General features: G+C 44.0%; 1 protein-coding gene across 2 annotated transcripts; it reads right to left on the bottom strand.

The window, feature by feature from the left end:
• Nucleotides 1-27997, bottom strand: ATPAF1 (ATP synthase mitochondrial F1 complex assembly factor 1). Of its 2 annotated transcripts, none has more exons than XM_003482091.5 (9): nucleotides 27652-27997; nucleotides 24031-24139; nucleotides 19930-19980; nucleotides 18472-18534; nucleotides 14733-14783; nucleotides 13510-13557; nucleotides 10986-11081; nucleotides 8867-8974; nucleotides 1-2868 (listed from the first exon to the last, which is right to left on the bottom strand). In XM_003482091.5, the coding sequence occupies exons 1-9, from the start codon at nucleotides 27981-27983 to the stop codon at nucleotides 2674-2676; spliced, it is 1053 nt and encodes a 350-aa protein (XP_003482139.3). In that variant the 5' UTR covers nucleotides 27984-27997; the 3' UTR covers nucleotides 1-2673. The 2 variants fall into 2 exon arrangements, 1 of the variants encoding a protein (XP_003482139.3); XR_014808408.1 differs by having other exon boundaries at nucleotides 1985-2868; nucleotides 15301-18534.
• Between the last annotated feature and the right edge of the window lie 3 nt (nucleotides 27998-28000).

The following is a 28000-nucleotide window of genomic DNA, read 5'->3' as shown; positions in this document are numbered from 1 at the left end:
TTTTGGCTAAAATCCATGTCATTTATTTACTTAACAGAAAACTGAGTATCTTCCATGTTTCAGGCCATATTCTCGGTACTGGGAATGGCGATAGACTCTGGCCCTATAGGAGCTCTCAGTCTAACGGGGAAAAAATACGCGTACATAAGTAAATATAATATAAAGTACGCAGAGGGGCCACTATGGGAGGCAAAGAGCAGAGGAACGTGATTCTATGATTAGTGTCCACAGGAAAGGCAGACCTGGCTAATGGGTATTTTTTTGTGAAGAACTGATACGGCAATGGTTCCCAAAGTGTGGCTGGCTAATTACCTACATCAGAATCTGGAGCACATATTACAATATAGATTCCTAGTACCTTTTGCAAAGATTATGATTCACCAGGTTGGGGTTTGGGACCTGGGAGTCTGCTTTCTAGGTAATTCTATTGCAAACTAAAGTTTTGAGAACCTGTGAGATAAGGTTTGCTCTTAAGACTGGAATGAAGAATGATCACCTCATCCGCTGGCCTTTAGTGAGAGGCAGGGGAAGTAGAGGAAAGGAAGGGCATTAACAATTATTGGCTCTGTGAGAGTCTCTATATAAGTTAATTGCATTCTCAAAATATTCCTATGAGGTAGATGTTATTATACCCAATTTACTGATGAAGAAACAGAATTAGAGAGTTTAAGTAATCTGCTCAACATTACGGAGCTGATGAACCCTATCACTGAACCCAGAGTCACTTAATTTGAACGCCTGTCCACCTGCCATAACTTCATGTTGTACCAGGGTACTGATCAACGCTAGGCTTTTCTTTTAGTTCTTTGGCAGATCTGGCTAGGTACATATAAAGAACAGCCAGATGTCCAACGTAACTGTCCCTTCTCTGGTGAGTAGGGATTTAGGGCAAAGCTGGGAGGAACAATAAAATGAGCAGCCAGTTCTGATTTCTTTCCCATCATCTTCTCATCCTCTGCTGGAGGTGGTTGTTTTGTTTTGTTTTGGCCGTCGCAGTGTCTTAATGTGGGATATCAGTTCCCAGGGATTAAACGTGGGCTGCAGAGGTGAAAGCATCGAATCCTATCCACTAGACCACCAGGGAACTCCCTGGTGGAGGTGTTATGAAATGTATTATGGCTAAAGAGTGGGTACATCTAGAGGGAAGAGCAAACATACTCATGAAAGAAACTTCACCCAATATAAAAAATGCTTGGGACTCAAAACATCCAGACTCAAGTTTCTCAAAAAAATGAACTGTCAGGACCAGAGGCCTGAATTTGTACTAGGAAACAGTTCAACCTTTAGAGAAATTGTGAAAGACCAGCCACCTTTCCAGGTTAAATGAATACTCCCTGTCTCTTTCTACACACAGACTCAAAAGTACAACAAAATATACATAACTCAGAAAATAATGGGAAGTCCAATCCCATTTAAAGAACTTGGGGACAGGCCCAGCCTATAATAAGTCTCCTGCAGTAAAGAAAACACACACGAACTGCCAATCCTGGTTACATTCCACTCGCCGTGTTCAGTGACACTCACCAGGGCAGAGGCAGGAGCAGCAGTGGGGCAGTTAGAGGAAGAGAAGGAGAGGCATAACAAAGGTGTTGACGACAAAACGGGGGGCTCTGGGCCCGAGTTTGGAAGGCTGGTGTGTAACCAGCACGCTCTTCTATCACTGAGCTTGGAGCCCAACAGGGACTCTACAAACCAAACCTGCGTTTCCGGCGCTGGAGAGCTTGTTTCTTGCTTTTGGCATTTCAAGCAACTGCTGGGTCCAAAGACGAGTTTGGGTGAAATCGGCCCACAGCACTGACACTATGGACATAGCTCAGATTTCATTATTTAGTCTAACAAATATTGTAAGCCAGACTTTATTTTATTGCTACATTTTTCCCACACCCAATATGGGAACATTTGCTTCTACTCACTTTTTCTATAGTACTGGCATGGTTTAGAGTTATTCTTTTTTTAAAAAATGCAAATCTGGATTGATCCTCTCTTTACAAGTATTGATTTATTTACACTGCACTAATTCAGCCCCTCCAAATATACAAATTCCAACAGGCCAAGTTAGAGAAGCAGATGCCACCAACTATGGGTTAAAAATATGTAGGCACGGTACCTGCGTGTTTAACCGTACTTGAAATCTACTGATATTCCAAACAAGCTACACTAAAGGCAACACTGGGGGCATCTAGCTGGCACTGTCTGGTTGTCCTAGAGTCCAAATATAGGGTATCGGGCTTATGCCTTTGGTCAGCCCAGTGGGAAAAGGAGGTAAAGGCCAATCTAACTGCAGGCCTTCAAGCTTACTAGCCTGCCGCATCAGCACGAGGAACTAACCCACTGGGAGCTGTGCAGTCCAAACGGCCAGAATACAAATGCACCAGTACACTGAGTAAAAGCAGGCCAACCATCTCGTGGATCCTTGGCTGTCTCTGGTTTGACCTCAAACATTTACAACGGAAACGTCAAGTACACCTGGAGATGATTATCAGAATGCCTGGGTACCTTCACTCCTGGATATCAAGGAACAGGGCTCGCCTCCATGTCGCCTCTTCCAATAAGCACACAGGACAACCTACTAGAGACTGCTCATTGCAGATGCTGAGCTCCCGAGAGTTCAAGTGTTGGGGAGTCTCAGGACCATCCAGGGCTGAGCAGATTCTATGCGCCAAGCTCACAGCTCTAAGTGTTATCCTGGTTCTTAGCACATTTCAGTTCTGCTCCAAGTCCGTTTTGCTCCAACTCAGCGATGACAGACATGTATTTGAATTCATTGGGCCTGAAGTTAAAGGTCTCCACTAACCCAAAGGTCTCCTTCCGATCAGTGGCATAGAAGAGCTGAACTTGGTTGGCAATGCACTGTGCCTCAGCAACATTCTGAAAGGTTAAAAAAAAACAGTGAGGTCTTTCCGGGACAGGGCCACAAAAGCTCTGTGTCCGAGTCCTGTGGCAGGTGGGGGACCTCACCCAGGAATCAGTGCTTCCAGAAAGATTCCCTGGCATCCCACGTCTTGGTGAGGTGCCCTTTCTCTGTGTACCCAAATTACCCCATGCTTCCCTTTAACATAAAACGCATCATACTGTATGATCTCTGTCCTCCCCCCACCCCTTCTTTGTCTTTTTAGGGCCGTACATGCATATAGAAGTTCCTGGGCTAGGGGGCAAATGGGAGCTGCAGCTGCTGGTCTATACCATGGCCACGGCAATGCCAGATCTGAGCCGCATCCGTGACCTACACTACAGCTCAGGGCAACTCTGGATCCTTAACCCACTGGGTGAGGCCAGGGATTGAACGTGAATCCTCATGGGTGCTAGTCGGAATATTTGTTGTTTTTAAGTCACTAAGTTTTGGAGTGGTAATTTGCTATGCAGTCATTTCTAACGAATCCACCAGCGAAGCTCCGGGGAAGAGAAGGAGCCGTCTTCTCTAAAGCTCAGTAGCCGGGAAATGGTGACCAGACCACTCAATGTAACATGAGTGGCATCAGGACACAGGCTACCCTCTTGAAAGCTCCCAAAAGAATTACCTCAAAACCTCTTACTTTTGCTTTCAATACATCCTCCAGTTCTAGCTGATCAGAGGCACTTATTCATGATTACAGTATTCACACAGCCAAAACCTAAGCCCGAAAGACAATGGAAAGTCTCTACTGAAACTGTCAGAGGTGCGCTGTGTCCAGCTACAGAGGGCTGAACACAGGGGGATAAACACCCCAGACCCCTCACCTCCACTCCCTCCCACGGGCCTTTCAGGTCATTCTCACGAGCAGGCACTAATCTCGGACTGGATCTTCAATCAAAAGCCATTTTCCACAACATTGGACATTTCAAATTAATACAATTTTAGAGCTGAAATGGGCCTCAGAGTCGACCCAGTCCTCATTTGATGGACCAGGAAACCAAAGTAGTTGAGGGTCTGGGATGGCTTCACAGTCACGTGGCCAGTAAGTGGCAGAGCCAGGACCAGACTTGCGGACTCCCAGGCTGGTACTCCCTTCACTCCACCCTGATACTATTTCGGGGGGAGAGGGGGCGCTAAAATAATTAAGATTGATCAAGGTCGATAACTCCTTCAATTTCATCTTCCTTATATTCAAACATGCCCGAAGAACAAACCATTTCTAAAGCAAATGCATAATCTAAGGCAGCTACTACCATCACCCTCCAAGGCCTTGAACCGTAGGGCCTCTGACAGTCAACTGCGAGTTGAGGCTTAGACTGGAGGAGGTAAGGTTAGGCTACAACAGTGCTGTTCAAACTGCAGAGTCCTAGGGGCTTGGTGGAGATGCCCCAGGTCCCTTCGCCTCTCTGTTAGCTGTTATATTCTGGGCTTTTCCATAATAAGATTTGGTTCGGACAAAGGGCTCTGATCACGAGTTAGAAGACCACTAGAGTGGTAGGCAGAGTTGGGACAGAGATGTGTGCAAATGTGTCTCACAGAGGGTTATGGAAAATCCCCCTGCACTCCCCACGCCCAGCCACTTATTCACCCCATGCCCCCTGCTCTTACCACTCAATGTGAAGCAGTAGTCTCTTCCCTTTCCAAGACCCATGGAGATAAACACCTTAGTCCCCTACGGTGCTCAACAAGGAGGTATATTAACAAAGCGGATCCTTCCCTTTCGTTCAGCCTTCACAGCTACAATCATATTCCCAAGTCTTGCCCATTTTATTCCCTGTATATTTCTGGGATCATCTCTCTTCTCCATTCCTGCTACTTCTGCTACAGATTAGGTCTTTACTGCCTCTTGCCCAGACTACTGCAGTTGTACTCTAAATGATCCACTGACCAGGCTAGAACAAAAAATATTTGGGAAGCAAATAATTAAGGGTGATGGTCTCGAAATCCAACTCTTGATGGGTCAATCCTCATTCAAAATCTTTTTTATTTATTTATTTTTTTGTAAGCAAGCAAAGTCTTTACTAAAGGAAAGCAAATAGCTCCCAGGGCTGCTGGGGGGGGGGGAGAAGAGCCCCCCATTCAAAATCTTTTAATGATACTTTTGCACCCTCAGGATAAAGCCAATTCTCTAAACACAACCCACCAGTGGGAGCAAACTGTTTGTAATACCCCATGTTATTTTATGACTCCTAACTCTTGTGTATTCCATTCCCACGGTCTGATACATTCGCCCCCTCCCCCCTTTACTCTGCTAAACTCCTGCTGATCTTTGAGGTTCAGCTGGGGTGTCATTTCCTCCTCTTTCAAGAAGGGTCAAGAACTGCTCCCACCCTAACCCTGTTCCTGTCTCTACCCCACACTTACTGCATTCCGGTGAAATAATCTGTTGACACACATGCGGAACCAAATAAGGGTTTTGAATACTATACCAAATTTTCATCACTGAAGTTAATTGGTTCAGAAGAAACCTCTATTTTCCATGTATAATCTACCTACTTGCTTTACGATATTTGGAAACACAATGCCTCAAGTGCAAACTCATGCACGAGTATACAGGGAATTATGTACTTGTATTTCTGGGTTTCCCGCCTCTTAGGCGTGTACCTCTACATTAAATTCTAACCTGTCTAGTTCCATACTACACTGGAAACGCATAATCAAGTCAATTTCTAAAAGGCAAATGTGCGTTGTCTGGTATGCTGTTGAATGTTAGAAGGCCAGGGAAAGTTTAATAATTACGGGAACTGTGCAGCAGTTTGAGATCATTAGATTGGTAAAAATGCTAAGGCAGAAAGGGTCTTCTCTGACCTCTAGAGTCCACTTTTTGTCTTTTTTTTTTTTTTTTTTTTTTTTTTTTTTTTAGGGCCGTACCCACAACATATGGAGGTTCCCAGGCTAGGGGTCAAATCAGAGCTGTAGCTGCTGGCCTACACCATAGCCACAACAACGCGGGATCCTTATGCCACTGAGCGAGGGCAGGGATGGAACCTTCGTCCCCATGGATACTAGTCAGTTTCCGTCGAGCCATGGCGGGAACTCCTAGAGTCCACTTTCAACATGGTTAGATGCCATGCTTTGCTGGAGACCAGAAAATAAAGTACAATCTCTACATCACTCACTCCTGTGTCAAATCTTAAAACGTAGTAACCGTATTCCCTCCAAACCTCAGTCTGAAACATCCATACTTTGTCTACTATTTGCTATCGTTTATACTCACTCCCAGCTTCAAAAACCCCTTAACTGCAGGAAGACGCACAGCGACTCTGCCTCTAACCCTCCGTATGTTCCCACTTCCCTCCGTGTCCATTTCACATCAATAATTACAACCATTCCTTCGCATTCATTCGCCTTTGACTTCCTGGTCCCTGTCTTACTCATTTCATCACCTGGCTAAGCCGTAACCCTAGTTAAACCCAACTCTCAGTCCCTTCTCTCTGTGTTTGTATCTGTCTGGCCATTCGCTCTCCCATCTTCCTGCATCAAATGTTGGCAAACCCGTTCTCTGCGGCGACTACTCCACGCTCTGTTGTAGAGGTAAAGTAGCCATCGACAGCATAGAAATGATAAAATTTTATTCACAGATACGAAATTTGAATGTTATATACTTTTCACAGGCCTCAAAATATTTTTTTAGTTTGTAAAGATGTAGAACATATTCTCAACCCACGGGCCTGCCCCAGACAATTTCACACTTTCTCTTTCCTACGCAGATGTCTAATACCTATTCCACCACCCTCATTCTCAGCTGATAACCTTTCCTTTCACTAAGCAATCTGGAGAGAACTTCTTATAAGCTACCGCTACCTCTATGCATTTAACTGTATTTGCTTCCTTCTATCCTGGCTTCTCTCCTGTTCTTACGTTTCTGACAAAGATCAACCCCTCATGCCCAGACTTACCCATATCAACAACTTTCCCCTCTTTCTCTTTCATTATCAATATTTCCCTCTTACTGGCTCTTTCCATCAGCATATAAATATGTTATGGAGTTCCCATAGTGGCTGAGTGGTTAACAATCCGACTAGGAACCATGAGGTTGCGGGTTTGATCCCAGGCCTTGTTCAGCAGGTTAAGGATCCGGCGTTGACGTGAGCTGTGGTGTAGGTTGCAGACGCGGCTTGGATCCCGCGTTGCCGTGGCTCTGGAGTAGGCCAGCGGCTACAGCTCTGATTCAACCCCTAGCCTGGGGACCTCCATATACCGCGGAAAGTGGCCCTAGAAAAGGCAAAAAGACAAAATAAATAAATAAATAAGTTGTTTCTCTCACTTAAAAGAAAACCAAAAAACGCTCTTATTCCCACTTCCTGTACCCTAATCCTATTCTCCCCTTCCCTTTCATCCCTGGAAAGACATGGTTATTTCTACGCTTCCTGACTTTTCTTCCTATCCTCTCCGCGATGTACTCCAATCATGCTTTTGTCCTTGAAACTGCCCTTGCAAAGGTCCCCAAGACTTCCACGTCTAAAAATGCTCAGTCCCCTTCCCATCTGCCCACCAGCAGGTGAGCTCCGGCTCGCTGAGCACCACCACTCCTGGAAACATTTTCTCTTAGCTTCCAGCGAGTTCTACCGCCTTAGTTTTTCTCCACCCTCGCTGACACTTCCCTTTTTAATTGTCTTTGCTTACGCCTCCTCATCTCTCCAGCGCTCAGTTCTCAGACCTCTTCTCTTTTCCGTCTCCATTAATGTCCTTGGTGATTTTATTCCGCCTCATAGCTTCAGGTAACAGTCTGTATGCTGAGAACTCCCACACTTACCTCTCCAGCTTGGACCTCACCCCTGAACTCCAGGTTCACATATTCTAATTGTCTAGTACGTGGATATCTAATAGGCCTCTCGTATTTAACATGCCTAAAGTCAAACTCCTGATCTTCCTCCCAAACCTATTCCTCCTGCAATCTTGTCTGCTTGTCATCTCAGTTAATGGCAATTCCGTTCTTTTGGATAGGATTTTGGGTGACTTCCAGTTGAGTGCGATGGGTAGAAGAATGGAGATGTGGGACTGAACAGTTACAGGAATAGCAGACAGGGAAGGAGAGTCTTCATTATGCCCCAGACTTGGGGCTGACTGCTACTGTGAGATACTAGCTGAGGGCCATCACGTCTCCCTTCCTGTGCGTATTTTTCCTGGGAAAAACACGTGGGTGACGTCATAAAGAACCTCAAGAGGAAGAGGCACTGAAGTGCTCGCTATCTGGAGGCCATCCAGGACTTAAACCTGCCATAAATGAGACTGAAATGAACAAGCCCTAGACAAACAGGCTGCGAGTAATCACAAAACTGTTCCTGGCCTAGATATACAGAGAACAAACAGATTACCTATGGGCATATGGTCAATGATCTATCCCAGGAAATGGGAAAAGGGGGAGGGAAAGCCACTAGGTATGATGAATGCTGTACATGTGAACAGTGTGGAGAAAGGTAAAAGATTGAGAATGCGTCTGGACTTTGAACTCTTCCCTACACCTAAGAAGCCATCTACTTGTCCAGTCTCTTGCCCGAATCCCCTAGGGCCAGATGTACCTTGGAGTCAGAATTTTTGGATTTTAGAAAAGTAGTAAGTGCAGAAACCATATACCTGTATTATGTAACTCAACCATAATCAAATACATTAATATTTCCTTAGTAAAATGCATGAATATTCCACATCAAGTAGGATTAGTGGCCTCATATCAGTGTAAGTGAAGATTTAGCTATTAAGCAAATTCAGATGAGATAAGGTCTTGTGACCAAAGAAGTTATTAAAGAAAACTTTGTTGTTAGAGTTTTTGAATTTCCAAACTGTGAATAAACTAATGAGAATATGTACTAACTTCAATTTGGAAGAGCCTGAGCAAGACAAAATTATTATCACCTTAGGCGAGAAATAGGTACATGAAGGTCTCTGGAATTTTACCACTTGTGAACTTTGGCAGAAGAATGATACCTTTAAGGGCCATCAGGTAAATCCAAAATGGTAAGAGTTGATTCTTACCAGAAATGTGGAATCCATCTCCGCTGTCATCAGCACTATGCCCTTTTCTTCCTTAAGTTCAGGGTAGTGATATAAAATCAGCTGGCTGGCTGCAGCTTCCCCTCGGGTCTGCAAGGAGGAACACTTATCACGGCTCAATAAGGCACCACCACAACAAAACTGCAATTTCAGAGCAATAGAGAGTCTGGAGGAAATTCTGGCTCTTAGTCCCTTGGGTGGCTAGTGATTCGGAGGACTGGTATGTGGGGGTGGTCAGGCCTGCCAAGGCCCAGCAAAACTGACAGTTTGCACAGTGTTATTTGTGTCTTCAATTGAAAAAGGTTTGGCTTTTTTCCCAGAAAATGTTTACAGTAGGCAGTGAATCCTTCATCACAGCCATATATTTAAAAACAAAATGGCACAAGCAGCTACCAAATCAAGTTCTAAAGAAAGCAATATGCCTGTGTAATTGCCACTTTTATGGACTAGTGCATTTCACAGTTGAAATCTACTCCCCTTGGCTGGCTCTGAAGACTGAGCTCTTTTAAGCTGTAGCAGACAGCTGGAGAGTTTGCACATGGGCCAGATCTGTAATGTACAGCTTTAAAATATGATCTGGGTGGGCGGTAGAGGGGAAGGAAGAATGGGAACATCATAATTTCATGAAGAATGGACAGGGCAGGGGTTACTAGACCTCAGTCCAGACTAGGAAGAGAGGCTGCCTTGAAAGCTATGGTCCTCAAACAATGTAGGAGGAAATAACCACACATTCAAAAGATCTCTGGGTTTCATCTTTAAAATTTCAGCAAAAGTCCTTTTAATTAGCTCTCTGGTTTTTTTTTTTTTGGAGGGGGGTGACTATGCTGGTGGCATGTGAAAGGTCCCAGGCCAGGGACTGAACCGACACTACAGCAGCAGCCTGAACTGCTGCAGTAATAATGCCAGGTCCAAAACCTGCTGTGCCACAAGGGAACTCCCCTTTTAGTTATCAATACCTAATTAATTGCTACTGTACTCTCAACAGTTCAGCATCTTAGTTCTCCAAAATATACATAAAATATACTATCATTTTGATCATAATTACAATCCTGGATCTTTTTCCTGTATTTGTATATGAGCTTCATGAGAGCAGTCTTAGTATAGTTTCCAACACAACTGCATAATGGTTAGGTTCACAGACTTTGGAGTCAATAACCTGGAGTCAGTCAAACCCAGCTCTACCACATACTATTAGCAGTATGAACTAACTTCTCTGAATCCACTTTCTTCTGTGTAAGTAGAAATAACATTAGTAACTATCTAGCGGGGTGTATGTGAGGATTAAACTGCATAATGCATATAAAACATCTGGCACATAGTAAGTACATGAAATGTTGGTTATTATAGTATGTGCCCAATAAGTGATTGTTGGATGAATTAAAATGAAAGCTACTCCCTCATTCTATTTTCTTTCCCCTTCCTTCCTTTAAAGAAACATGACACAATTTTTGGGTACAGTCACAAGGGATACAGTCATGAGAAATCCTCAGTCTCACTTTGTGCTCCCTTTCAAAGCCATTATAAAACATGCTCGTTTTTGCCAGATTTGGCCTCCAAATACAGAATGTCAATCTTAGCGATGATCTCACATAAGACACTTTTATTTTAAAAGTTTCTCATACTTTGGCTCAAACTTCTTAATCTAATATTTGGGAATAAAACAAAAGAAAAAAAAAAAAAAGGAAGGAGGGAAGCAAACTAAACAACATCTATGGAATAAAAACTACGTATCCAGCACCTTGGAAAATGCTGACTTGGGGGATAAAACACACGTAAGACATGGCGTCTGCCTTCGTGCTATAAGATAACTGTGATAACTCACCCATGTTGCTTAAGTGAGGTACATGCAGTACATGTTATAGACGTCTGGGGAAGAGAGAGGAGAGACCCAGAAATAGTCAGAGAAGGTGTTTTGGAATCTTTCCAATTTCTAGGTATTGAGTAGGGCCAAAAAAGCTAGCCCAACATACAAAGTGTGACAGCTCATCAATGCTACCGTTGAGAGTTAGTACATATTCTATGTTCTCAAGCCTCAGAAGGGTCTGTAGGTCCACAAAGGAATAGGCCTCTTTTGTCTAGGGGATGAGCACAAGCCACTTACCTGAATATTTATAAGCGCAGTGAAGTGCAGTTCAGTGCCTGTCCACTGTCCAACAAAAAACTCATAACCTTCTCTTCTCGGTAGTGCACACAGAAACTGTGGGAAACAAATACACAAGGAGACAGATGAATAAATAAAACCATTTGTTCTATGTCCAAACACCCTGTGTCATTCACTCTACTTCTTCAATGTTTGGTCTTAAAACTTTTAAAAAATTATGAAATTCATGTGTGATAATATAAAAAACACCTACACACTTCCCAATCTGCCTAAGAAAGAAAGCGTTAGAGACCCAGTTCAAGCTCTCTCTGTAAACCCATTCTAACTCCATTCCAGAATAACAGCTAATCTGCATCTGGTGTCTATCATTCCCTTCTAGGTTTTTATGCTTTTAATGTGTAGGCATACATATGTCCATAAACAAGAAATGACATTGTTTGCATGTTTAAAAACTTAAATCTTTTCAAACTATATGCATATTTTTGCAACTCACTTTTTTTACACATCACATAATAATTCTGATTTATTCATGTCAATAAATGTAACTTTAATCCATTACTTTCACTGTTATATGGAGTTGACTACAGAAGTTTACCACAATTTTATCCATTCTTCTAGTGATAAACTTTTGGGTCTTGTTCAATTTCTAAACTTTCTAATGCTGCTGAATTAATTTTTGTTACAATTTCGTCATCACTTATATTCTATCATCTGAGACTGACACTGAAGCTTGACTCTATAAACACCAAGAAATAATGAGTTTTACGCTCAAGATGAATTTGGGGGGAGGAGTGAAGAAAATGGTGCCAGAACAAAACCAAGTATGACCAGTCCGATAGGCATTAGTCACGGAATTGTCTCCTTATTGCCAACACTCAAGCTTTGTTTTACTATTATTAGATGAGATAACCTCAGTGCCTGACTAATAGGGAAAAACCACTTTGAAAAAGCTTTATTGAGGTATACTTGGAGTACAAGTTACACATATTTCAAGTGTACAAGTAGAATCGTTTTGACGTATGTATACTGTTACCATAATCAACGTAACGAACACATCTATCACCTCCAAAAGTTTCTCCAAAAATCCCTTTGTAATTCATACCTTCCTCCCTCCAACCATTCCTAAGCAAACCTAATCAGAGCTGTAGCCGCCGGCTTTGGCCAGAGCCAGAGCCACAGCAACGTGGGACCCGAGCCGCATCTGCGACCTACCCCACAGCTCACAGCAACACCGGATCGTTAACCCACTGAGCAAGGCCAGGGATCGAACCTGCAACCTCATGGTTCCTAGTCAGATTCGTTAACCACTGCGCCACAACAGGAACTCCAATAATTCATTCTTTCTTATTGCTGAATTTTATTCTGTTATATATGTATACGATGTTTATGTATACATATACACAATTTCTTTATTCATTCACCTGTAATAGACTTGGATATTTTTCAGTATTTGATTATTACAAATAAAGCTGCCAAGAACAGAAGTCATTATGTGCACATATGCTTTCAGTTCTCTTAGGAAAATATCTAGGAGTAAAATGGTTGGCTAATATGGCAGGTATATGCTTAACTTTTGAAGAAGCTGCCAGACTGTTTTCTAAAGTGGTTGTACCATTTTAAATTATTACAGCAATATATGAGAGTTCCATTGCTCTATATGCTCACCAATACTTGCCATAGTCAGTGTTTCAAATTTTAGTCATTTAGTGGTATCTCACTGTGGTTTCAATTTGCTTTCTCATTATGACTAATGAGGTGAAACATCTCATCAGGTGCTTATCAACCACTTCACTTCACTGGTGAATTGTCTGAATCTTTTGCTCATTTTTAAACTGGGTTACTTGTCATCTTATTAAGTTTTAAGAGTCTCTAGTACAGTCTAGGTACAGGTCAATATATGTTAATACATGTTTTGCAAAATTTTTCTCCCAATTTGTGGCTTTTCATTTTCATAACTCTGTCTTTTGAAAAGTAGAAATTAAAAAATTTTTTATTGCTGAGAGTTCCTATCATGGCTCAGTGGTTAACAAACCTGATTGGTATCCATGAGGACATGGGTTCAATCCCTGGCCTTGCTCAGTGGGTTAAGGATTTGGCATTGCTGTGGCTGTGGCACAGGCCTGCGGCTACAGCTTTGATTTGACTCCTGGCCTGGGAACCTCCATATGCCCTAAAAAGACCACGGAAAAAAAAAGAAAAAAAAAAAAGAGAGAAACTTAAAGGAGGTTGAAAAGATTAAGTTTCCAGGTGTTACCCCCAATATTCACTTACACTGATAAAGATCCACATCAGAAAGGGCTGAGATCTTTCAGAGCTAAACAGTACAGACTTTCTGGGCCAAACCTACATTGTTCCACAAGGCTGAAAATCTCACTTATCAGTACAATCAACATGCAAGCATCTTTGTTAAGTAACTGAGCACTATAACATGGGAGAGTGCATGGAGTATTAAGAGGACTGGTTAAAAAACATCCTTGTCTGGCAGCACTAATAAGCAACCCTCATATCGTCACTAGAAACTTACTGTTGGACAGGACTGAGCCCGGTTCCAGATCAAGTCAAATTTCTCTTTCTGTAGGTTAGAAAAGAATAAAATTCAGAGATAAGAAAATATAAAAGGCCATAATCACATTTAAATTCACCAAGACTGAACTCTAGAATTGCAATACAACTAAAACAATCTCAAGTTCCATCAATTACAAATCTTTCTTACGAAAGAGAGGAAAAAGCAGATGTGTGCTTTCCGATTCAATATCAGAATTATGTGTGAAGATTTTATATTCCAAAAGTTAGAAACTCTTCCAGGAACTCTGCCAAGTGCCAGAGACATCAGCTCACTAAATCTGTGTGAGGGAGAGCTAAGCAGGCCTATTTAAACAATGAGTCAGAAGTAGAGATCGAAAATGTTATGAAGAGTACAGTTTTTTTGACCATCGAACCCATGAAAGGCAAGGGTATATGTGCAAAGGGGGGAGAAATACTCACAAGACCCAAAAGGCCTGGCTTTACTTTTCCATCTATAAATTTTCCTCCTTAAACTTACACATGTAGACTCAGTATATATTTGGGTGCTTGATATAAACTGAATAAGCTACTTCCTTTTCAGAGAAGAACAATTAAAGAACTAGCTGGTAAGCCAGTGCATTAAATGCTTTCTCCTGGTACAAGTTAGCAGGACCTCACACCAGAAGAAGTCAACAGCATTTCCTCCTGGTCAGAGATCTCAATGGTCAAGCTGTCGCCCTGCCTAACTCCAAGACAGCAATTTTGAGAAGGGAAAAAATACATGACAACAATGACAAAATGTCACCTGCTAAGGAGAAATGCCAGCAAAAGACTAGCAGGAAGCTCCACGTCAGTTCAGATATAGGTCACTTGTCGATAGGAAGGGAAGAAAGCTATGCCAGAGGCCCTATCCTAAATCCTAACAGCTTCGTTGGAAAACACCAAAAAGAAATACAGACATTTGAAAATTGCTCAGCAATATAAACTTACACCATGCTCCCTTGTCAGAGACTTGACTCAAAGAGACATTTCTATACCAGGAAGAGGAAAAACAGGAGCCATAAATACACCATATGGAGCTTCCAATCTTTGGTGCTCAGGGCATAATAAAAACCCTCAGAGCTATAAATGTAAGTTCTCAAGAGGCAATAAACATAGAAAAAGTAAAGGCAACTGCCTGCTAAGGTTAGAGCCTTGACCTTCATGCTATAACACTTTCAATTTCCCCTTCAAACTACTTACAGGAATAACTGCGTAGACTGTATCTTTTGCTGCAAAATACTGCTGCCAAATCTGTACAAAAAAGAGAGGGTGTCTGTGACACATCAGTAATCTTTTCAACCTGCACCAAGAAGTGGTGACAGCTTTCACTGCTCAGAGTAATATGCTATTTGATAACAGGGAGGAAAACCCAACGTAATACTTTTATTACCAGTACATGATTACAGAAAAGATTTAATACCACCTACTCTTCTAGATGATTAAACTGTAACTCTTAATAACAAATTTCTGTCAGAGAAATGGATTCTGCGACCTTGTTAATCATTTCTCCCAAGATGTGCTTTGTGTGTAAAAGACTCTTTTTTTAAAAAACATTTTCTCTCTTCTCTCCCCAAACCCTTCTGCCTAGACAACTTCGAGCCTTCTCAGAGTCAGACATCAACCACTCAGAATCCAGAGTCTAAAGTCAGGCAGATCTAGGTACAAATCCCAGCTCCTATCATCTGCTGAATATGCTACTTTGGGCAAATTACTCAAAGTCACTAAATAACATCAATATAATCAACAATAAAACAGTAATAGTACCAACCTCAGAGGATTATTGTGAAGACTCTTTGAAATTGTGCTCGTGCTTAGCACAACAGCATTACAGTGCAACCAAAGCCAAGGTGCTCTGAGAGCCACGAAGAGGCACTTAACCCAAGTAAGGGAAAAAGTGCCAGAAGAAGGGGGCACCTGAGCTGCATCCTGAAGATTGATCAGGAGTTAGTCAGGTGAGGGGGAGTCTGGGAAGATAAACAGGTAGGACAGAAGATAAGGGACATACTCTAAGCAAAGAATGACAAGCATTAGCAAAAACACAGAAGTTGGAGAAGGCATCATAGCCAATGTGTCACCTGAGCGAGCTGGTGTGGAAGAATGGGTCACCCTCCTTTAGAGCTGCTGTTTTGTCAACATTCCCATTAAAATGTGGGTCCACAAGATACTTCAAGATACTGTGAAGATACTAATCAAAGTGTGATCTCACCAACACAAAGCACAGAAGGACTATAATCTCCTAGGAACCGGCCAAATCACTCTCTGGGCAGCCTAAGGTTGCTCTGCCTTTTTTTTTTTTGCATGTCAAAACACTCTCTCCTTGGAGTTCCCCCTGTGGCGGGATCAGCAGCATCTTGAGAGTGCTGGGAAGAAGCTTCAATCCCCAGCCCAGTCCAGTGGGTTCCAGATCCAGTGTTTTCACAGCTGTGGGTCAAGTTGAGATTGGGACTCAGATCTGATCCCTGGCCTGGAACTTCATATGCCGGGGGTGGCCAAAAAAGAAAAAACAAAACAAAACACTGTCTCCTCATTTTAAGGACAGCATATCCTGCTTATGTGTATTTAATTTATTTTAGTAGTTTATGAATCAATCCTGAAATTTGTAAGACTGAAAGACATTTCATTTCCTAACATAGTTGGCCTTAGTGACTCACGACTATTTAATTAAATTAATTAATTAATTAATTTATTTGTTAACCCACTGAGCAAGGGCAGGGATGGAACCCGCAACCTCATGGTTCCTAGTCGGATTCGTTAACCACTGTGCCACGACGGGAACTCCCTCATGACTATTTTAATGAATACAAACTTGTATCTAAAAACACAGGTCTAAAAGATATTTGTCATGTGATGATCAGACCTCCTGGGCCTGGCTTCTCTCTCCCCTGAAGGACATGCTTGGTGTCCACTTTCTATTCGCATTTCTTCCTTAAGGCAGTTTGAAGTCTCCTGGAGATTCTGCAGTAAGCCTTTAGTAACAGAAGTTGGAACTCTGTGCTGTTCCTTTTTTTGGTTTTGTTTCTGTGTCTATATTTCCACCAAGCTAAAGCTCTTTGAGAGTAGCGGATTCTCTCACTCATTTCTACATCTGGCATAGATGCTAGCGTTTAATAAATGCTTGATGAGGAAGGTCCCATGTGGTGCAGCAGGTTAAGGATCTGGCGTTGCCACAGCTGTGGTGCAGGCTGCAACTGTGGCGCAGGGTTGATCCCTGACCTGGGAAACTTTCACACGCTGTAGGTACAGCCAAGAAACAAAAATACTTGACGAAATGAATGAATGGTTTCCTAAAGGAAACCCAGAGAAACTGGCCCAACACAGGTTCACCACAATATATAAGGCAACTGCTAACAACCTTAAATGGCCCAACTTCCTGTACGGGAATATGATGCAGAGTCAGACAGACATGGGTTTGAGTCCTAGCTCTACCACTAAATTACTTAATCTCTTTAAGTTAGTTTCCTCAGTTGTAAACTGGGAATAATAGCATCTACTTTAGAAGGGAGTCATGAGCATATAATAATAGAATGCACATAAAGTACTCAGTAGCTGATGGAGAGTATACTGCCTTTTTTTTTTTTTAACTATTTCGATTCTATCAATACACCTAAAATAAATGCCAATAAATAGCTTATTATATTCTAATTAGAGAGCAAAGAATCAGATGTGAAAATGTAAATGGCCATACAAATCAAGGTATATGGAATAACCAAACAAGCAGGATAGATCATGAGTGCTTTGGAGGAGGTGTCCAGGAAGCCTCCTGCAAAAGGTCCTGCAATGACGGCGGACCCTAAACGTCAAGCAAAGGGATGTGGGAAGTCACTGCACGTTTGAGAGCAGGTTACTAACATAATAGTTATTTTTATTCATTTATTTAAAAACACAAACCTAGCACTTACTCTGTGCTATGCACTGTTGCAAGCACCTTACAAATAGTAACTCATTTAATTCCCCAAACACCTCTATGAGGTAAGTAAGGATTATCATTATGGCCACTGTAAAGGGAATCTGAGGTCCAGAGAGGTTAACTAACTTATCGAAGTCATTCGCCTAGCAAGCTGTAGAGCTAGGACTTAAAACTGGCAGCATAGCCTGTGTTCTTTTTTTTTTTTTTTTTTTTTGCTTTTTAGGGCTACACCCAAAGAATATGGACGTACCAGGGGTCGAACTGGAGCTGCAGCTGCAGGCCTACACCACAGCCACAGCAACGATGGATCCAAGCTGCATCTGTGACCTACACCGCAGCTTGTGGCAATGCCAGATCCTTAACCCACTGAGCGAGACCAGGGATTGGACCCACATCCTCATGGATACTAGTTAGGTTCTTAACCCGATGAGCCACAAAGGGAACTCCAAGCCACAAAGGGAACTTGGAGTATTGGTGTTCTCCGATACACCATGCAAAGTAGAACTTTCAGAATTGAACTGGTAAGGATATGATAGGGGAATGGGAGTGGCAGAAATGAGAGCAGGAAACCTATTCAGAAAGGTAGCACCTACGTTCTCTTGTGGTGCAGCGGGCTCAGGATCCAGCATTGTCACTGCAGCAGTCTGGCTCACTGCTTTGACACGGTTTGATTCCTGGTCTGGGAACTTCCACATGCCAAAGGTATAGACAAAATTTTTAAAAATTAAAAAGAAAGAAAGAAAGGTAATACAGCAATCCAGGAATAGAATAGCGATGATTTAAAATAAGATGTGGACAATAGGAATGAAAAGAAAGGAGAAATGTGAGTTTATTAGATACACAGGACGGAGACCAAGAAGAATAAATTTTCTTACTCACTAGTTTTCATGTAATTCATCATTTTTGCTTCCAACAACTGCCTTTCATTTTGACTAGACAGAGCTGCCAGGAAATGTGTACTCCCTTCTACTTTCAGATCTGGTTCACAGGGCACACATTTGATAAAGTACGCAACTTACTTTCATTCATTACCTGTTTTATTTCTTCTGCAGTTTTGTCTTTCACCATCTCAATGTTAAAGATTGAACTGAGAGTCTGAAAGAGAAAATAAATGGCAATTAACACCAACAATTAAAACAAAACAAAACAAAACACAGTTGGAGTTCCCGTCGTGGCGCAGTGGTTAACGAATCCGACTAGGAATCATGAGGTTGCAGGTTCGGTCCCTGTCCTTGCTCAGTGGGTTAAGGATCCGGCGTTGCTGTGAGCTGTGGTGGAGGTTGCAGACGCAGCTCGGATCCCGCGTTGCTGTGGCTCTGGCGTAGGCCGGTGGCTACAGCTCCAATTAGACCCCTAGCCTGGGAATCTCCATATGCTATGGAAGCGGCCCTAGAAAAGGCAAAAAGACAAAAAACAAAACAAAAACAAAACACAGTTTAAGTCTATCTGAAAGCCATGTGGGAAGCAACCAGTCAGGAGAGTAAAGCAGATCTTCAATAATCGGAGAATGAGTTTAAGAAAACTCGCATGCTCAGAGAGGGGAGCCCCGGGCCGGGCAGATTTTCACAGTTCTACGTCCAGGGAGTTATCCATAGCCACTCTCAAATGTTTCACACTCACTTCATAAGCACTGCAGTGCTTTGCAGCTGGTCAGAGGAGAAAGTTTGGTTGCTACCTTTAATTTAACTGCCATTCTACCAGAAGCGGCTCCTTATCTGTAAATTAAATGACAGAGTAGGAGTTCCCGTTGTGGCTCAGTGGTTAGCAAACCTGACTAGCAAGCATGAGGATGCGGGTTTGATCCCTGCCCTCACTCAGTGGGTGAAGGATCTGGCGTTGCTGTGAGCTGTGGTGTAGATTGACGATGTGGCTCAGATCCCAAGCTGCTTTGCCTGTTGTGTAGGCCGACAGCTACAACTCTGATTTGACCCCTCGCCTGGGAACCTCCATATGCTGTGGGTGCAGCCCTAAAAAGCAAAAAAATTAAAAATTAAAAAAAAAATGAGTAAACATGTTTTGAGGTTTATTTTTGGCTGTACCCACAGCATGTTAAAGTTCCTGGGCCAGGGACTGAACCCAGGCCACAGCAGCAACCCAAGCCGCTGCGGTGAAAATGCCGGATCCTTTACCCACTGCTACAAGCGAACTCCAGCAGAAACACGTTTTTATTTGAGTTTTCAAAACTACGTCCTATAGAAAGGAAAGGTATCACTATATTTCCTTCACACTTCCTCTAGCACCCCCAGGGCCCATCCTATGCTAGGAATCCTATCAAAGTCACAACAGAATCGTAACAAAAATTCACAGAAATATGCAGCAGAAATGATCACAACTTTGTTAATCGACTCTTCTTCAACAAAACGTATTTCTCATCTCCATGGCTAGAAAACCGCAGACTCACTGAACCACAGTAAATATGCTGAAACTTGCAGCCTCTTATCATAGAGGCTCCCCATGACTTCAGATCAGAATATTAAATTAGAAGCCTACCTTGTCCTTGGTGAATCCTCTGCTCTTAGGCTGTTTCCCCAGGGTGTTTGTCTGAAATATACCATGGAACAGGATGTTACCTTATACTTTTAAGAAAAAAGCCACCGTCCCTAGGTGAGGATACCTCATTCAGTAATGTTGTACCTAAGTAACTTCTCTCCACTCTATATAGTAACTGCACATACTGTTCTAAGAGTTACTGTTTGTGAGACTTTTCTTCCACTGATTCTGAGACAGAGATGAGAAAGCAGTTCTGTCAGGAACCACCATCCGAATAGTGAGTCCATTCTATCCCTGCCATTCTGGATGATGGGATCCTTTCCAGGACGAGCCTGCTCGGGTTTCTTGTGCTCTGCTTCCCTGTGAGCCACAGAGGAGGTGAAAATGGAAAGATGTATTTTCCAAGCTGCTTCTTATCTGTGGCGGCACTCCTGAAGGCAGGCAGCCTCAGCAGAGTGATGAGTCTTTTCTAGTACTCAATCTTTTTTTTTTTTTTTTTTGTCTTTTGTTGTTGTTGCTATTTCGTGGGCCGCTCCCGCGGCATATGGAGGTTCCCAGGCTAGGGGTTGAATCGGAGCTGTAGCCACCAGCCTACGCCAGAGCCACAGCAACGCGGGATCCGAGCCGCGTCTGCAACCTACACCACAGCTCACGGCAACGCCGGATCGTTAACCCACTGAGCAAGGGCAGGGACTGAACCTGCAACCTCATGGTTCCTAGTCGGATTCGTTAACCACTGCGCCACGACGGGCACTCCTAAGATAATACCGATCTTAAGCATGATTATTTTATGTATCAGAAAGTGATGTTGATTAAATAACACAGTACTTTCACGTCACATCAACTTTAAGATAATTTTGAAGATGTTAAAATGTTAAAAAATAGTGGCCTTTTGAACCACTGAAATGACATAATTAAAATGATAGTTGAAACTGCATGTTAATCCACAACAAGTTAATAAAGCACTTAAACGGGTATTTTACTACTCTCCTACAGTTGCTTTGGAAATCTATGGGTGTTTGTTTGGGTTTTTTGTTATCACAGTAATTGACTGGATGGTGACACCTGCATGTATGGGGGGCAGTGGGGCCAAATGAGCTGCAGTTTTGCAGAAGAGTTCTACATAACGAAGACTCTTCCCTTATCTTGTACAGCTTTTCAATGTCTAGCCAGACATCCCTGTAAGAGAAAAACCTTTTTACAATTATCTGGGCCTAGGCTCTAACTTTGTTTTGCCTGCCTTCCTTCCTCTTTCTTTTTTTTAAACATGATTTTTGTAAATACTGAATTTTTCAGAAATGCAACTAGTCTACAACTTGAGAGAGGATTGTACATCATGGAATTTCCTGTGGGTCACTGATAACAACACTGTTTACGGTTTAGGAGTTTTAATAACTACCAGCACGACACCCTGCACCGGTTAGCACTGGCTGCTTATGAATTCATGGAGATTTTGCCCACAGGTGAAAGACCCTGAGGACTGTATTAGGCCTCACACCAGAGTTGTGCCCAAGAGCCTGCATACTGAAATCTGTACTTTAGGGAGTTCCTGCTGTGGCTTAGCGGTAATGAATGCGACTAGTATCCATGAGGATTCGGGTTCGATCCCTGGCCTTGCTCAGTGGGTTAAAGGACGTGCATTGTGAGCTGCTGTGTAGGTCACAGATGTGGCTCAGATCTGGCATTGCTATGGCTGTGGCATAGGCTGGCAGCTGCAGCTCCAACTCAACCTGTAGCCTGGAACTTTCATATGTCGCAGGTGTGGCTCTAAACAAACAGACAAACAAAAAATCTGTACTTTCTTTTAAAAATACTTTACTACAGTTAGGGCGTTATATTTATTTCCCCCCTTGAAGTTGTATGCGTAGGTGGGTTATATCGTCTATGTTTCATTTCAGGGTAGAGTAGGGAGAGTTAAATACAATTTACTATAAAAAGGGGGTGCTGGGTGTCATGTGGTGGGGAACCAGTGACTCAAAGAGAAGGCTTTGGGAAGGGAGCCATGAGCCTCCCTCTAGCTAAATAAGAAAGACAGTTAAATGAATATTTACCGAAGAGCTGCCATAATTTAATCTCCACTTATTCTGCATCTTGTCATCATAAAGCTGTATTTCTAAGTCTTGTAACAAAAAGGGGCAAAAAGTTTTCCCATAAAATATTGAAAGTTTATGATACAATAATATTTTCAATAGCTATTGACTTATAATTTTGACACAATAAATGTTTGTTATAGGAAATTACATTTGATAAAACATTTGTAGTAGGGAGTTGTTTGTTCATATAAAGTTGTAAACTGTGTTTTTCACAGGAGGTTGAATCTGCTCCCCTCCTTTGTAATGATTAACCCACTGACCGTTCTTATTCCAACTCAACCAGTTATTAAGAGACTGAGTAGATTCTCCTAAAATTCAGGATACCTAATGCAAAAAAGTTATTTTCCAAGAAAAATAAATACCTCATTTTACAATGCAGAATCCCAATTTTCCACTGTAACTACCTTGTTTCAGGCCCATGCAGCCCACACCTGGATATGTTCTCTCTGGCTTTGGCTTCTCCCATTCCATTCTGTGAACCGCCAGATTAGTATTTTTTGAATCACAGGTTGTGAAATCAATTCAGTAGATTGTGGTCAAAGATTTTTATTTTTTTTTAATTTTTTTAATTTTTTTTGCTATTTTCTTGGGCCGCTCCCCCGGCATATGGAGGTTCCCAGGCTAGGGGTTGAATCGGAGCTGTAGCCACAGGCCTACGCCAGAGCCACAGCAACGCGGGATCCGAGCCGTGTCTGCAACCTACACCACAGCTCACGGCAACGCCGGATCGTTAACCCACTGAGCAAAGGCAGGGACCGAACCTGCAACCTCATGGTTCCTAGTCGGATTCGTTAACCACTGCGCCACGACGGGAACTCCTGTTTTTTTTTCCCAAAGATTTTTAAAGGTGAATATTAGGAGTTCCTGTCGTGGCTCAGTGGTTAACGAACCCGACTAGTTCTGTGAGGGTGGGGGTTTGATTCCTGGCCTTGCTCAGTGAGTTAAGGATCCGGTGTTGTCATGAGCTGCGGTGTAGGTCACAGACACGGCTTGAATCTGGCGTGGTTGTGGCTGTGGTGTAGGCCATCAGCTATAGCTCCAATTTGATCCCTAGCCTGGGAACCTTCATATGCCTCTGGTGTGGCCCTAAAAAGACCAAAAAAAAAAAAAAAAAAGAAAGAAAAGAAAAGAAAGAAAATTATATAAGAGCACACTGCATGTGAAAGTAAGCATTGTTTTGTAAAAATTTTGTTTCAGTTATAATCATATACATATGTGTGTAATGAATTGCAGTGTAAGATGTATTTGTTACTATGGGTCATGGTCAAAAAGTTTGAGAAGTACTGCATTCGATTAATTTTCCTATGTAGTGGTCCCTCAGTAGCAGTGAGGGATTGGTTCCAGGCCCCTGAAGACCCTGTGGGTGCTCAAGTCTCTTAAATAAGACGGTGGAGTATTCGCATATACCCTACATACATCTTCCTTTATACTTTTTAAATCATCTCTAGATTACTTAAAACACCTAATACAATGTAAATAGTTGTAAATAAAATAAATGCTATGTAAAGAGCTGCCTGCAAGTGGCAAACTCGAGTTTTGTTTTTTGGAACTTTCTAGAGTTTTTTTCCTGAATATTTTCTACCTATGGCTGGTTGAATCATAGATTCGGAATCGGTGGATACAAAACCTGCAGACAGGGAGCTTTCAACATGCTTTTCTGTAGCTCCGATTCTTGTCTAAGGATGAGAAGAGCAAATACGTATTTAGCAAATACGTATTTCTTCCCTGATCCCTACAGCCCACTCTCCCGTGTGCCTTGCCTTGCCCACCCAACCATACCCTCTGGGGGCAGAGGCTACTCTTTTACCCCCTTCCATCTCCACCACGACCATGGTACCTCACCAGAAAAAGCAGAACACCATTTATGGACAGAGCCTGAGCTGAGTAGAGGGAGTCTGTGTTCAGTTTTTCCAGCTGACCCCTCAATGACCCTACTCCCCAAATGAGGGTCAGGAGTGGGGGTTTAAAGCACTGGTAAGCCAACAACACAGAAGGGGGCAGGTGCTACCTTCTCTTCCACGCATTTGATAAAGTCGCCTTGCTTGGAGTGCCCCACTGGCTGCTTCCGAAACTCACTGCGCTTCTCCAGTCGGGACTCAAAAGCAACTGGGTCAGACCTGATCAAACATAAACCAAAGGTTAGACCACCTGGGCCTTTCTGGATTTTGAAATAACAAAGCACTATGTTCCACTTCCACAGAGAGAGGACAGAGACATTCAGAGGCTGAAAGAGTCTTCATTTAGTTAGGCCCGATCACTCGCATACAAATCAGGAAAGTGGCAAAGGAATCTACTCACTCAATTGTTATTAATCCTCTAGGGGCCTGTTTAACATCTTTCTCCTGCAGGATGTTCCCTAAGGTGACACAGGGCTTGGTCCCTCAGGTACTTAACACTCTGGGTACTTGGAATTTGAATCCTTAAGATGGAAAGGGTACTTTGTGGTCATCTTGCTCGGTCACCTCCTCAGATAGGAATCCCAGGTGTCAAGCTTTTACCGGAACACATCTAGTTCTTAGACATCTCCCCTGCCTCTCCCACCAGAAGAAATGTTCCCACAGAATAAAGCTCTGTTCATTTAGATCCCGCAGATTCAGAGGCTTTGGGCAGCCCATTCTGCAGATTTAACACCTGAGTTCTCTCTGACTCTCTCTCCAAAGAACCTACTTCTGTTGATGGAATATTAGAATTTGTCCTTTATGTCAAAATGGGGCTGGTTTTCAGCCCGGAAGCCCAGTTTGGGGCTGCCATCTGTTAAGAATTCTTCAGGGTATGTAGCTGACAATGTTTGGCTATGCACACTTTGGTGAAGATGTCACCCAGGGACCCCAAATCCTGGGCCGTGGGAGCTGTAGTGTCACGGGTGAGGTTGCAGAACCAAGGACATCTTGGTCAAACCTCAGATGGAGTCCTTCCCGGTCAAGGCACTGCAGGGAACTCCTCTGCCACAAAACTCCTTTTGATAGTGACTGAAACGCCATCCCCTTCACTGCCGTGTACTTGGGCAGATCCTTCTCCCTCCAGAGTTGGCCAGCTCCTCCTCAAGGAAGAATTGCACCAGGAGTCCCGCTTGGTAGGGTGTGGAACCTGCCTGGCCAGGGCTGCACGTCTCAGGACCAAGGTCAGTGCTGCCAGTGCTAACACCTGCACCTAGGCCTGTGCTGTGAGAGGATGGAGAGGCAAGGGGTGGCCTATGTAGCGGAGCCCCATGAACTCCCACCTTAGGCATCTTTCATTATTAAAACATTCTGAGGAGTTCCCTCGTGGCTGAGCGGGGTAAGGATCTGGCATGGTCACTGCTGTGGCTCTGGTTTGATCCTTGGTCCCAGAACTTCCATATGCTCTGGGTGCGGCCAAACAACCTCCCCACCCCCAAACCACTCCAAGTCAATCTCTTGGTACCTTTCACCCACCCACCCCTCACTGCCCCAGGAATAAGAGAAAATGTCCAATTCTTTTTAGGAGTATCTGAACACTGCTCTTAGGTCACCTCCTAAGTTTCTCATCTCTTCATACACATGTGATCTGTGAACCTGTGGACTCGGCTGATTTGTGCACACTCTAGATACAGTGGGCCTAAACTAGAGCAGGTCCTCCCAGCTCCCCAGTGCAGAGTGTGGTGCAAAAACCCAGACACCCGACTAGAATGAGGTCTGCAGAGCACACAGCCTTGCTCTGCTGTTGATTCACTCTTGACTTTTAGCTGGTGCTTCAAGAGCCCAGGCTTCAGGGAGGACGGCCCAGCACTACCCAGTTAGGACAGTAATTCCTTCGAAAACATCTCAGGACAACCTCCCTGTTTGGTCCCCGTTCCTTCTTTCCTTAACTTGTCCCAGGCTCAACGGATCCTTTTGTGGCCCAGCTTTCATTTCGCGTCTCCCTTTTCCTCTACCTCGCATTCTTTTCCTTCTTGTGGCCACACAGTCTGCCCTCTCATCTCACTCAACTTCTAGGACCTATCCCATTGTCTCTCCTTTTCACTCATTCAACAAACTTGACTTGTTTCTTGCCTGTTGGTTAACTTGCTAGGCTCTGGGGACACAGAAATGAGTCCCTACCTCAAGGAGCTTACTGCCTAGAGGGACCAAAAGCCATGTAAATAAGTACTTTAGAGAGCTAGGATTAGAATGAAAATTTGCTCAAATATTCTCAAATGGTTGAGGTGGTGTCACACCTCTGTATTTTTGTTTATGCTGCTGCTCCCTTTACCTGGAACACCTGCCCCCGACATCAGTCCTTTATTCCTTGGTGCTAGACCATGGCGCACAAAGAAGTTTTGCTGTCCATGAAGCTAGGGAGACTGGCAAGTACTAGAGCATGAGGGCCTTGTACGGAACACTAAAGGTACGGACATTATCCGACGTCCGGGCTGCCCTGCAAAGCCAGTGTTCAGGGGGCAGCAGTATGTGTAAACATTGACAGGCATGATCTAGTGAAGAAGGAAAGTAAAAGCATTCACTCATTTGTTCATGAACAAGCATCAGTGGGAGCTGTGAAGTGTGCAGAGTGTGAACAGACCACTCTTCTGAGATGCTTGTCTGTGAAAGGGATCAGGGAGAAGCAGCTAAAGAAGAATGTTTGGGTCCAGAAAAAGTTTTAAGATGACAAATACTTGCGTGCATCTGCATACTGTCGGAAGGAGAGCAAAAAGACTCATTCATCTATTCTGTTATTCTTTCCAAGAAAGATCACTATAGCAGCAGCCAGACCGACTGGGGGTGGAGGGGGCCAAGCCTGGAAGTGCGGCAGCTGAGTTAGAGGATGACTAAAGTAGTCTAGGTGAAGATGAACCAGTAAACGAAGGCTGTAAAAGTAGAGCTGAGACAGAAAGTAAAAACGTTGCAGAATCAGTCTTAGGTTGCCTTTCATTAGACAACTGCCTGCCTGGCCCAGCCGGTCAGATTCTCTGCCAAGCCCCTTTAATTTTCACTTCTGATCTCCCTTAGCTCTTCCCAGCTGAACTCTTTGGGCCCTCCATGGCCTCCTTATACTCACCTCAATCCCCTCTCATCTCCAGGTTTTTCCCTCTGGAAGGTGAAGGGTAGCATTAAGAGCCCTGGATTCCAAGTCAGACAAATACCAACCAGCTGTGTGACCTCTGGCAGGCCTTTTACCTGCTCTGGTCCTGCGTTTCCTCATCTTAAAGACAGGATGCGACAGAGAGCCAAGAGTGACGCTCTTAATCTTTGATGCCCTGCTGCCTTGCAGTCAGAGTTCTCAGCTAGGAGCCTGGGAACCCAAATTCTAGGCCAGGCTTCAGCTGACTCGATATGTGACCTTGAGCAAGTCAGGTCCCTTCTCTGGAAGGCTCCATGTTCCCACTTCGATAGTGAGGACAGGCCATCTCAAGATGTCACCTCTTGAGGTCTGTCATGAGAGTCGACCTCAGCGTCTTGAGAACTAAAGCAGAACGACAAGTGGTGCTTCGCAGCCTCTTCGGCTCTCACACTAGCTGTGTGATCTTAGGCAAGTGACGCAGCCTCTCTGAGCCTAGACACCCATCTGCAGAGTGGGAACAGTACCAGTGGTCCCCTGGTAGGGCTGCCAGAGGGACTGAGGATGCCAGATACAGACACATCAGAAGCGCGGGCCACGCGCCGCCCTCCTCCCGCCCGTCGCCGGCCCGCACCTGCGCAGCTGCTGGATCTTGTCGCGGTAGCGGTCGTAGAAGGGATTGGCCTCGAGCTCGGCCTCGACCCCGCTGCCGTCAGCGCCCCCCGCGGGGCGGCCGGAGCCGCGGCGCACCGGGAACACGCGCAGCTGCGCGGGGGACACCAGCCCCAGGCCCAGGGCGCGGCTGCGCACCGCGCACAGGCCGCGGTAGAGGCCGGCCACCTGCAGGACCGCCGGGCCCGCGCCACCCGTCGCCGCCACCGCGGCAGCCATGGCCGCCCCCACCTTCTCCTCCTCCTCCTCCTCGGGCGCGTCGGCCTCGGCCCGCGACCCGCGCGCCCGCTCCATCGCCCTCCGGGTCCGCC

Source organism: Sus scrofa, chromosome 6 (assembly GCF_054392235.1).
Source record: "Sus scrofa isolate SSC_HxYL_T2T_F1_AM1 chromosome 6, Sscrofa_HxYL_maternal_Yorkshire_Landrace_v2.0, whole genome shotgun sequence".
Classification (NCBI taxonomy): Eukaryota; Metazoa; Chordata; class Mammalia; order Artiodactyla; family Suidae; genus Sus; species Sus scrofa.
Note: the sequence above shows the minus strand (reverse complement) of the source record. Positions and strands in the feature narration are given on the sequence as shown.

What these genes read in the sequence shown, in the direction of transcription:
- ATPAF1 (XM_003482091.5), bottom strand. Translation starts at nt 27,983, where the DNA reads ATGGAGCGGGCGCGCGGGTCGCGGGCCGAGGCCGACGCGCCCGAGGAG. An exon ending in AAGATCCAGCAGCTGCGCAG is followed by an intron (nt 24,140 to 27,651) that starts GTGCGGGCCGGC and finishes ATGTTTGATCAG; the next exon opens with GTCTGACCCAGTTGCTTTTG. An exon ending in CTGCAGAAGAAATAAAACAG is followed by an intron (nt 14,784 to 18,471) that starts GTAATGAATGAA and finishes TTTTTTGTACAG; the next exon opens with ATTTGGCAGCAGTATTTTGC.